Raw genomic sequence first — 12,651 nt, 5'->3', positions numbered from 1 at the left:
TTACAGTTGGTAGCTTTGCCGGTTTAAGGCCCAATCAGTGATTATTTGACCATATACATGACAGTTTGAACTTTTAGATAAAAATGTGATTCTGAACTATCATAACATAGGGCTGTGACTCCTTTATTTCAGACATTACAGTATCAGGAAACATTAATAACTTAGGTTTAATCATCTGGTGATAAATCTACTTTTCAAAATCCCTCTAATTCAATTTGGGGATGATGATTATATGAGTTTTTTGGACACTGGACCGTGGATTGTCCCGATATAAGAGGGCAAATAGCCTATAGGCTACTGAATTAGCTATATACAAAAAAAAGTGATAATAGTGCTGTTGTTAAACTGCTTTGTGAACGATGTATATTCCAAGAGATTGTCAATGGGAATAAAGCGTGCACTAACATGTCAAAAGCACAATGTACTGATCGTATGTTGTCTCTTCCAGTTGGGTGCAGAACTTTGGAGTCGAGGGGCTCACCTTGCTGCTGAGTCTGCTCAAAAGACTCCAGGAGGACAAAGACGAGAACCCGTAAGACACTTAAACCACAGATACGGCGATCTCACTCGATGCGTTTATAACGTCTTTATTTATCTTTCTTCTCTCTCGTCCACCAACTAGAATGATGGGAGTGAAATGTCAGCACGAGATCATTCGCTGCCTAAAAGCCTTTATGAACAACAAGGTAAGAACATTGACTGTTTCTTCAGTTGCACCAAAATGCCAAATCCTGTCTTTGGTTGACTGGACATAGTTGTTGCGTGATTCCTCCTCTAGAGGGCAGTATTAGATCAGTCTGACCAACAATGAACGCAGTCACTTCATCTTTGAGACTGCGTTGAGTTTTTAGTGTGGTGACGGGTCTAACCTGAGATAATTAGTATAATTATGTAAATCGTTCACATTTAATAACTCCACACTGGTGATTGAGTATCAATGATGTAGTTCCTGCAGAGACATCGTGATTCTGGTTCTTCGGATGCATATTACAGTATTTGAACTATGAAAGTCTGGTCTTGCTGCAAAAAATAAATAAATCTTAAAAGAATTTTTCCCCATTCTGCTCTCTGTCGTCCCACTTCCTTCCTCTCCCCTTTTAGTACGGTCTGACATCCATGCTGGAGTCGGCTGAGGGCATCCCTCTGCTGGTCAAAGCCATCAACCCTCGGGTGCCTCATATGATGGTGGATGCTGTCAAGCTGCTTTCTGCCATCTCAATATTGGAACATCCTGAGAACCTGTAAGCGTCAGTGAAATGTTCAGACCATGCTTTTTGAATATGTTGACCAGAAATAATGGCCCTGAACAACCAATTCTTCTGCACAGTTAAAGTCTGTAGCACAAGTCTGATATGCAGTGTTATGTAAAGTTACAGCATTAAACTAGCAACTTAGCATTGACATCAATAACTGAACAATTGCAAATCACATCAGGTTCCAATAAAAGCAATGGAATGTGCTTTTTAGTTCTGCTTACATGTTGTTCATGGTAAACTTTGTATTTACGTATTATTTGATGTAACAAGGTGTAGCAGTGTTTTATATGATGTGCATAACTGTCTGTTTTTTGCAGTCATGAGCGTGTTTTGGAGGCCATTACTGAGGAGGCAGAGAGGCGGGACATTGAGAGGTTCCAGCTGCTCATCGCTGGCATGAAAAATCACAACATTGCTCTTAAGGTGCACATGCACACAAACTTCAACAATTCTACATCCCCATTTTTGTTGACGAATGGCACCAACCCAGTTGCATTTGATAGACGGCACAACTCTGACTTACTCAGCTGACAAATATAGTGTTTTGTATTATAGTTCTCATCTATCCAGTTACTCTAAATTGTGAAGTTGACTGTCCATTGTGTTTTTTTGCAGGGTGGCTGCATGCAGCTAATCAATGCCTTGATAAGCCGGGGAGAAGAGTTGGACTTCAGGATCCATATTCGCTCTGAACTGCTAAGATTGGGACTCAGAGACCTGCTGACGGTACAGAAAACTCTTTTTTTTAATATTCTCTCAAAGTGACTCTCTAACAACACACATTTGCAGATCCTTACTCTTCATGTTTCTCTTACTCTCGATGCCTCTTTGTGGCTGTAACACACTCGTATGCTGTGTATAATGCCTCTCGACTGTCCAAACTCAATGTTTGTCACACTCTCCCTGTTATTTCCCCCCTATGCCTTTTCATCCCATCGCCCTCCCTGCAGGAGGTCCGGATGATAGAAAACGAAGAGCTGAAGGTGCAACTCACAGTGTTTGATGATCAGGCTGAGGATGACTCCGAGGACCTCAAAGCACGTCTTGATGACATCCGCATTGAGATGGAATATCCTTCCACTGTGCTAAACTGTCCCGCTGTAGAAATAGTCAGGGTCCACTTTTTGACCTGAATCTATATAGCTGGTTACGTCACTTGTTTTGTGTTGCTTTGCTAGTTTTGATAAGCAAAAGGAACATCCGTCACACTGTTTTTATAAAATGAAAGAATATGTATGATTCACACATTTTTATAATGAAGGGGATACATGCTTATAATTCTGCATCCTAACTGAGTCTACAAGGAGTAATATACACAAAAGCAGATTGCTCCTTTCTTTCTAGTTATCAGGCTCACCACTTACTTTATTCCAAGACAGATTCAAAATGAATGTTTTCATACTTGATGAGCATAATCCTTCAGGCTCTAGGGACATTGTATCCCTGTGTGGACTTTTTTTACATTCAAAATCCGTCTTTGCCAATTAGCATCTCACAGACATTTACTACTCATCTGCTGTGCAGTAAAGAACAGCAAAACCCTCGTTCACTGGTGGACTTTGTCATTGCTTTATTGCCACTCTGAGTTATCTGTTTTTGTGATACAGATGGGAGCCCGTCCAATTAGGTACACAACAACAACCGAACCCACTCCGTTAAGTGTTGATTTCCTTTGTTTTATGTGGACGTGATGGTTCATTCTACTGCACTTGGGTGTCATTTTGAGCACACATGCATATCTGACCACTTTGTGGTGGGATAACTGGACCTGACAAGAGTATTTTAATGTCCTTATTCTATGAAAATATGGTCTATCCCAATAAAACCGATATGTATAATTTTGTCCTGATTTGACAAAGATACATATTCACGGGGAAATAGGCAAAGGATGCTGTTTTATCTTTATCACACAACACATACTGTGTTTGTGTGTTTGACTTAGTGTGGCATTCAGGATGGACTGGATTATGATCAAATTAAGTCACCCTAACAGTGTACTTTTAAAGAAATGGCTAAAAAATGAATGTCACCAACTGCTGTAATTCTCCTTGTTGCTTTTGGCATGCAGTTATAATGTTCACCACCAGGTGTCTCCCGCGGGTAACGATACAGTGTAAAGAAAGACAATGAACACTGAGCTCTGATGATTTTTGAAAACACATATCTGTGATAGAACTAATTGTGATAGACACGTTGAAATGTCCACACATTGTCCCTTTACAACAAAGATTATGAGATGGTTTACAAGTTTGCTCTCTATTTCACTTTTATTTCACTGTAATTTTGAAATGCACTAATGACAAAAGTTGGTGTGAGACTATTCAGAGTTGTCACTGATTGATGAAGATCTTGTGCATCGGGTGTTTAGTATTTCTGTTGACTTCTCTTATCATTTGTGTGAGTTAAGCCTTAACTGCTTTTGCTTCACTGATGCGAGGGAAGTGTTTGAGATCCTATTCAACACGGTGAAGGACTCCAAGGGCGAAACCCACTTCCTGTCCCTGATGCAGCACCTGCTGCTAATCCGCAATGACTATCTGGCCAGGTAGCACATGAACAAATACACACATACACGTCTCTCACATTCGCTTATTAGAGCTGATATGGTGTTGTTTTGGGACACACGACTACCTACCTACTCATGTATTACCTTTGTACCTTTGTCATTTATGCGTAAGAAAAACTAGAATAAGGCTAATTGTTAAAATGATCTGAATGATTCGGCACACAGTGAAAAGCTGCAAGCAGCATAAAGAGCAGCTGCTATATATATATATATATTAAAAAAAAAAAACTGTTTTAAAGAAGCACCCAAAGAACAAGACAAAGTGAAACTTGAGATGTAGTTTCTTCCTTTCTTACATTCCCGCTCTTCATCCTCCTCTCAGCCCTGTCCTCCATTTGCTGTTTGTTTTCTGGAGCACCGTTCAAAGGCTGAGAAATTAATACATGCAAAGAAGTCCAATTCCATTTTAATAGAAATGAACGCCATCACCTCTTATCACCAGAAATATGCTAATGTCTCTCCCTGTGTCTTCCAAAGCCCTTGGAGGTTTAGCTAAGGAAACAGAGGAGAGAGGAAGAGCGAATAATTGAATGACAAGACCGGGGTTAGAATAATAACAAGTCCAGAGTTGCATGGTATAATGTATGCACACACGCATGTTCCCTTCTGCTGTGCCTTCCTCAATGTCACAGAAAACGGGCAAAACACACAACAACATGTGTCGGCATGCACACATTTTAGACTGTGATTCATATTTAACACAGTTTAGGTAATACATTGTGAGGAGGGAAAAGGTAGGTTGGCCCCGAATGGTCCAAGCTTAGGTCCTCTTTTCTTCCACTCTCCCATCCATCCGATCTGGCTCTCTCCATCCAGGTGATCCAGTGGAACACAATAGAAGTGGTCTGTAACGGTCTCCATAGAGAGACAGCAGGTGTGGGAGGGAGGAGAGCTGTAGAGTGGCAGAAAATACAGCTGGATAATTACAGAGAAAGGAGCTGGAAGGCGGGACAATAATGAGGAAGAAACTGAGAGTTGAGGTAAATTGCTAGGTAGATGTAGAGAGAATGAGGAGGGACGTACGGGGGATAGAAGAGTTAGCATTCGTGTGGGAATAAATGAAAGACTACCTGCTGCTTTGCTCTTTTTACAGTCTTAGTCTTACTGTGTTTCAGTCTCAAGTGCAGATGGAGGCCTGAGGACTTTGTTCGAGTACACAAGTGCACTTATATGAACGGTCATTCGCATGCTGTGCATGTGCAGGACTTAATAGATGTAGTTTAAAAGGGAAATGACTTCTGTATAGTATATTCTGTATATAGCCGTAGGTCTTCCAGCCACCCTTTTCCTAATATACCGTCATGTCTGAGTTTAATTCAGGCTCGTGAAGAACGCTAGATTTAGGATCCAGCAAATGCAAATCTATTTGACTTTGACTCAGTTTTCTTGACTGACACTAGATGTCTCTCTCGCTCCACGGAAAAATCTGAGCTTCAGGAGAAAAAAAAACCTTGAAGTATATTGAAGGAGTGGAATAAGTGTTAGACAAAGGCAGAGTGACTAAGAGAGACAAGGGAGGGAGGGAGGGAGGGAGGCAGAATAAATAAAGTATTGAGTTTGTGACTCTGGCAGCATCTAATGGGGTCAGGGAATAAGACACCTCCAAAATTGAGTGTCTGTGTGAAGCTGGCTTGATCAGACATGGGGTGCTGGACATACACCAACACACTCAAGAACACAGTGGCACACAATCAATCTTAGTGACAAGAAACTCAGACTGTCATGCTCACATAGACAGCCAATCCCAGTTTCAGACAAAGACAGAGCGATGAAGCATGTGTGTTCACACATTTGTCTGAACAAATGAACCGACTTGCTCATTGTCAGGTCTCTGCTCACCCGATTTCTTATTAATGCAGACTAAACTGCTATTGTACAATACATACGTTTGCTATAATTGTCTTTGGGGACACAACATGCAAAGTTTATTGTAGAGAGTGACACTTATTAACTCTCCTTCTCCATCGTAACCCTCCCCCTCCTCCTCCTCCTCCTCCTCCTCCTCCTCCTATCTTCCCGCTGTCTCTCACCACTTCTAATCCACCTATCTGTAAATCTGTCACTCCGTCCTTCCTGCAGGCCCCAGTACTACAAGTTGATAGACGAGTGTGTTGCTCAGATCGTGCTTCACAGGAATGGAGCGGACCCCGACTTCAAGTGCCGTAACCTCAATCTCAACATTGAAGGCTTGATAGGTGAGTCGTTAGACCGGAACACACGCACATGATCAAGTATTTCATTTTCCCTCCCCAAGTGTACCCTGAGGGCCTTCTTGCCCCTCAACCAACACCTTTAAAATGTATTTTATTTTCAAAGACCAAGTCAACACAAAATGCGCATAGACTCCAAATAACAGCTGTGTTGCTGTTGATGTTATTATTTCAGAATTCGCTCATAGAATTTGTGACTATGGTTCAATGTGTAGTGGCTCCAGAATACCACAAGGTAGCGCCACAGAGGGGGTGTGTGGGCTGAATTATGCTACACGTTTCACGGTCATAGGTCGGGGTATAAAATGATCTTTATCAAGAGGACAAAAGCGTTATCTCAAACCAAGAATTCCCAGAGTCTGATTTCACTATATAGTTGGTGAGATTTCTTTGTCGTCCTCCCATGTTTGATCCCGTGATGATAGGTTGGTTAGATGGTAACTCTCAGGCACTAGTGTTGTATGTATCCGCATAATACAAGTGCCCAGGTACATCCCCTCTGTTTAAAGGACAGATTTAAACACAATTTTTCCAGTCTGTCTTAAAACAATAGTCAGGCGCCCATATGATCATAAAAACTGTGTTTTGCTTGCTGTGAGCATTCCTCTCTTTCATAGCGTCCATTTAAAGATCCGCTCCTAATGCGCTTCCAAACTCGCTCTGTGCCAGAATGTTTATCTGAAGCTAATGTGAGCCTTCAGCAGTTTGAGTTAATGAAATCAAGTACCTCCCAAAGTTGCTGTCTTTTCAGTACACAGTTCCCTCTTTGTGTCGCTACGCCTCCACTGCAGCTCAGCAGAACAGAGAAAGGGAATTCTGAAAAGACTTTGACTTTGGGAGATGCTCAATTCATTTGATTAACTCAGACTGCTGAAGCCTCATATTGGCTTCAGAATAACTTTGGAATACATTTTTTTTTACACAGAACGAGCACTGTCGGGAATTGAGAGGGTCTTTTAATGGCCCGTATGAAAAGAGGAATGATTACAGCAAGCCCAAACTGTTTTGACTTACATATGGGCACCTGACTATAGTTTAAAGACTTTTCAGGAAAACGGTGAGCCTGTCATCTCGGTGCCCATGAGCAAGACGCAGCATCCCTACCAGCTTACTGGAAAGTATTATGATGGCCGCTGATCCATGTCATTTCCTGTCACTCTGTTATACACACACACACACACACACACGAAATGCTGAATTTTGGTGAAAAGTGGTGCATACTAGTAAAGTGCATGTGCACTTGAAAGACTAAATGTTGACTAGAAACCACCTGCTAACTAAACCAGAGCATAATGGAGGTGCAGGCCATGTCTCAAGAGTTCAATACTCCTTTATGGCAGGTCTCCGTTGCTCACCGCAGGAGACTCTAATTGCACTGCTTCTAAATGCGTCCTGACACACACACACACACACACACACACACACACACACACACACACACACACACACACACACACACACACACACACACACACACACACACACACACACACACACACACACACACACACACACACACACAGGCTGGCTGGCCTCCTTTAAGGCTGCCAGAGTTATTATCGGTGGAAAGCAGCCCAATTCTGCCCTGCATGCATTATTTAGTGTTTTTCTTTGAACTCTGAAATTCAGCACAGTTTTCTGCTACATTCTGGCTCCCTTAGTGCTCTCTATTCGAAGTTTGTCCCATTTAGCCTAGCCACCATGACAGAAGTAACACCCCCCCCCCCCCCCCCCCCTCCATCACACATCCAATAACCATGTAAACTCGTACACAAATGCACACTCGGAAATTGTATGTGGGTTGGCATATTAATGTGAAGTTCTTTCATCCGGCAAAAATCCTCTCTTTCACAAAATGGATTTCTCATTTTGCGCTGCCTTTCCTTCGAGCTTATCTAGATATAAGTCATCTTGCATAGTTTCAACTTCCTTTTTCCACTCTTTTCTCTTCACCACATGTAATCTACTTTTCTATTTTCGCTTCCCTTCTATCTCTGCTATCTATCTGTTTGATGCCTCTCCTGGGCATCGTGATTAGCTGTCTTTGATCCAGTGACTTTGTGGCATTCATCTTCATGCTAATTAGTTCTTTTACTGCACATGCTCGGTAAGCCCCTGGGCACTGAACCACCTGTAGGCCCTGCAATTATTCTGTAAAAGTACCCTGTTGGTCAGCCGGTGTCGTCCTCTGCGGAGCAGAACCTCAGATAATGGATTACTTTCAGACTGTTATATGGTCTTTCTTTTTTTTTTAATCTAACAATTTTATAGAAATTGGTGTGAGATGTGTTTCGCATAGAGGGAAATAAGTGTGCTCCCACCTCTCTCCCACATCCCCACAGTGGGACAAAGGTGTATGTAGTGTAGGCTTAAACGGTAATGATGTGTAGAAGCAGCGAGCAACAGATGGCACCCTGTTGTAATGAGATGCCTCCACAATCTTCTCACGGATCTCCAGTTTGAGTAGTGTGATAAGGGAAAAAATGGGGAGACAGATAGGATGCTTGCTCTGTTTGTGTGCATCTGTTTGTGAATGTATGTGGGTGCGCAGTATGTGCCAGACTGAAGGGTGCGATGTCTTCACGCCCAGACGTGTGCAGGTGCGCTGTCGGAAACCCTTATCTCACCCACCATCTTTTTTTTTTTGCCTTCTTTTCCTTTCTTCTGTCCTCTGTGTGTCCACAGAAAACATGGTGGACCAGACCAAGGTAGAAACCAGCGAGGCCAAGGCTGCCGAGCTGGAAAAGAAGGTGAAATACTCGCATTGGAAATCCAAAATGCACACACGCATAACAACAGCATTGCCATACCCACAGACATATTTACATGTCATCCCAGAAGTACACAAGCTATTACAATCCTACATTGTAGAAGCTAACATTTCCCCGCTCACGCACAATGTAATTAAATTCTATGCGAGCCGTGTTTGTCTGACATGGGATGACAAATGAGAAAAAAGGAGGGACTGAGGGTGACTAATAGAATGAGCATACACGTGTCTGACAGACTCATACAGGCTAGCATAAAACACAAGCAACACTCATATGGGGTAAATGCCTTGATTGCAGTGTGCTGCTGCTGCCCTGATGTTTCTGTCCCAGTGACAGGATAATTGCAAAAAGGGAGTACAGACTAGCGTTCATTCAGGCACACACTCACATGGGATCATATCCATTGAACACGTGTACATCCACACAAGCACGTATTAAATGAACACACTTGGATTCATTTTCGTTGACCACACACACACACACACACGCCATAGTGCTAGTTGTCTATGACGAGGTAATTGCAGGCGGTCTCTTTGGCAGGAATTAGGGATGAGGCTGTCAGGACGCTGACAGTGAGAGTAACGGATCTGCTGTCAGCAAATTAAAGAGCTGTGTGTGTCTGTGTGTTCATGCAGTCATCTGTTGGAACACTCTTATCCTGTTTGTCAAGTGTCCTAGAAGGGAACAATCCTTGAAAATGTATGAAAGTGAAACAAATTCAAGTTGGGGGTAAAATGTTTCTCCTCCTCTTTTTTCTGCATGTGAAGGCTTTAAAATGGAAGTGAGATGTGAGCTCATACAAGCGCACTGAAGCACCCTAACTCAGTAATTGACACTAATTTGCAGTGTAAATTATACAATGAAACTGAAAGCGCTAGACTGCAGGAAATTGCTTCTACAGGTCTTTGAGTTACGGAAACTGCTGCAGTTTCAAGAGGGAGACTAAAAGCTTGTGCATACAGACACACTTTGTTCCCGTAGTTCATTGGAGTACCCTGGTGTTTTGGTAGCTTCAGGGTTGATATTTATGTGGAGTACTTCTTCTTTTTTTTTTACATCATCCTTTTAATAAAATAATTTGTGAAATGATTAAGCCTTCGAACACTGCTCGATCAACTCTGTATCCGCTCTTTGTTTCACACATCTTTTACTTCATAACAAGTATCTTTGCAGTCGTGGTGCCGATGGGACCTTTTGTTAGTGCCTAACTAAACTTAAAAAGTCTGCCTAGCCCACTACAGGTACTGTAACTGAGTGTGTCTCCCTCTATGACCCTTCACATGTGTATTAGCTGGATGCCGAGTTGACGGCACGCCACGAGCTGCAGGTGGAGCTGAAGAAACTGGAGGGTGACTATGAGCAGAAGCTGCAGGACTTGAGCCAAGAGAAGGAACAGCTGGCCACGTCTAAGCTGGAGCAAGACAAGGAGAACCAGGGACTACAACAACAGCTCACCACTCTGCAACAGCAGGTACACACAAGCACACACATCCACCAACCTGTCCATGTGGGACTCGATGCGTTTTTTAATTCAACTCACTGAAAATCTAAATAGAAGCTGTTTGCATCGTTTTAAAGCTAAGTGTGACAACTTCACTCAGAAAGTTTAGTTAAGTGAATTAACCTGAAAGGAATGGTTTAGATCTTTTGAAGTGTATGAGGTAATTATCAGTAGTGGTACAGTGCTACAGTAGATGGTGGTCGGCACGCCCTTAGTTTGGAGAAACCATACAGGAGAAAAGCAACGTACCGCTGTGGATGGGGGCAGCATCAACATGTATTTCATTCACCTAAAAGAAGTGTGGCGACCACCATCTACTGTAGCAGGAAGGTAATACATACTGTGGATAAGTACCTCACCCCCCATCAAATAAAAATTGCGTTGAACCCCATTTGACACTTCCAAAAATCTTCGTGGAAAGTTGAGCAGCTCAAACTGATTTCATACAGAACTCCCATCATTGCTTGATGCCGATGTCAATATAAAAGAACCAGAACATGAGGACAGAATCGATAAAGCTGGAGTCAGATCATTTAATCAATCTGGTTCAATGCCCCAGAAACGCATACGGAAAGAAACAGAAAACTTCTGCAAAAGCTGCAAGAAGTAAAATAATTTTAGGCTTAGATAAATACAATATTGCAGAAGTCCAAGCACCGAAAAGTTGTCCAACAGCCATGCACACCCACACGAACACAAAAGCCCCATGGCCTTAAATGATTTAGCCAACTGCTTAAAAAAAGGAAGAAAAAAACCCCTAAAAGGATAGTGTGCGCGTGTGTGTGTGCGCGCGCTCACATGCTCGTGTTTGTACACTCATACAGTCGGGGGGCAAAGATGAGGATTGTTTAGCTGTCAGTGTCCTGCTGCCACACCAGCTGGACTTTGCCTCACAGTGACACCCGCACTCACAAACACACCAAGTGACCCAGAACAGTCTGCCTCTGTGCATGTGTGCTCATAACCACATGAAGATGTGTGTGTGTGTGTGTGTGTGTGTGTGTGTGCGTGCGTGCGTGCGTGCGTGCGTGCGCGCGTCTCTGTCTGTCTGCAAGAGAACTAAACAGCTTCCAAAATGAGCTTCATCCAAAGTGGCTGATGCCAGCACAGTCATCGTCCCACCACGCGAAAGCCCAAACACGCGCATATGCACACAGTTGTCCAACGGCATCGCCATCCAGGCATCAGACAAGCTTCCATACTAAGATGGCTCACTTTCTCTGCGTTTGAGGCGCTGCCCATCCAAGATTTCTTCACATGTAGAGATCTCTCACTGTTCCTCCGTGTGATGCGGTGCCCAGCTCTTCATCTGCTGCCTCGCTAAGAAAGCTTGCCTCAGAGGCCCTTTATGTCTGTTACTGTCTTCTTTTCAAAGTCCGAGGAAACGACACAAACAATTTGTCACGCAGCATACAGGCACTCTTTTCACATGCGCACCGTTTTACACTTTACACACCTCCGAAGAACGCATTCAGTAAGTCAACTTTTTAACGTTTTTAATCTCGTATAGTATATTCCCATTCAAAGCCCAGTCCTCTCTCATGGACCAGTATTAGCCGGCTGACTTAAATGACTTGGACAGTTTTCTCAAGAATTGGCTCCTCGCTGATGTAAATACTGAGATTAGTATTTCAGTGTTGAATAAAAAAATAGATTTCACCCTCGTGTCTAATTTAGAAGTTTGTCCTCTTTAAAAGTTTTTCTTATAAATTCCTCTGTGGACTTAATTCCCCCCCCTGTTATGTTTTTCTCTCTGGGCCTTGTCCTCCATTCTCTCCCCATCTCTCCCAAAACTCCCTCCTGCCCAGGCTTTAATCCACTTCTATGTTGCTCTTTCCCCTCTTTTGTTCTGCTTTTTTATTCCCTCGAATCTAATCTCTCAGTTGGCATGGCTATTCATTGAAAATGGTGGAAATTGCCAAAGCTCTACAAAATGAATGTCAATTCAAGGAACAAAAGCCAAACAATACACAGTCAAGTCCTGCTCATATGATGAAGTTACTGTATGCGGTGTGAAGATTTGCAGCTGTAGGTATTTAGGAGTATATGAATCAATATTTATGATAACGTGCTGTGTTCTTACTTCCCTTCAGACTGAAAAGCTGTCTAAAGATCTGGAAGAGGCCAAGACCAAAGTCGTCACAGTTACTGTTCCTGTGGCACCACCTGCCCCTCCTCTCCCCGGCCAACATGCAGGTATACCCCCTCCACCTCCTCTCCCACCTATGCCAGGCCATGCAGGCATGCCTCCTCCACCTCCCCCTCCTCCTCTACCGGGTCACGCCGGTATTCCTCCTCCACCTCCTCTACCGGGTCAAGCCGGTATTCCTCCTCCACCTCCTCTACC

The 12,651-nt window shown here is 43.1% G+C and overlaps 1 protein-coding gene across 1 annotated transcript in view; it reads left to right on the top strand.

The window, feature by feature from the left end:
- The window catches only part of diaph1 (diaphanous related formin 1), a 58,653-nt gene that overhangs the window by 17,971 nt on the left and 28,031 nt on the right, over positions 1 to 12,651 (top strand). The window contains exons 6-16 of the mRNA XM_079168264.1: positions 449 to 532; positions 623 to 686; positions 1,102 to 1,241; positions 1,574 to 1,679; positions 1,872 to 1,982; positions 2,207 to 2,325; positions 3,685 to 3,801; positions 5,902 to 6,017; positions 8,718 to 8,782; positions 10,095 to 10,274; positions 12,398 to 12,647. Of these exons, the coding sequence (XP_079024390.1) occupies positions 449 to 532; positions 623 to 686; positions 1,102 to 1,241; positions 1,574 to 1,679; positions 1,872 to 1,982; positions 2,207 to 2,325; positions 3,685 to 3,801; positions 5,902 to 6,017; positions 8,718 to 8,782; positions 10,095 to 10,274; positions 12,398 to 12,647 (1,352 nt within the window). The remainder of the gene's footprint in view (positions 1 to 448; positions 533 to 622; positions 687 to 1,101; positions 1,242 to 1,573; positions 1,680 to 1,871; positions 1,983 to 2,206; positions 2,326 to 3,684; positions 3,802 to 5,901; positions 6,018 to 8,717; positions 8,783 to 10,094; positions 10,275 to 12,397; positions 12,648 to 12,651) is intronic.

Source organism: Pholis gunnellus (genome assembly GCF_910591455.1).
Source record: "Pholis gunnellus genome assembly, chromosome: 10".
Taxonomy (NCBI): Eukaryota; Metazoa; Chordata; class Actinopteri; order Perciformes; family Pholidae; genus Pholis; species Pholis gunnellus.
Note: the sequence above shows the minus strand (reverse complement) of the source record. Positions and strands in the feature narration are given on the sequence as shown.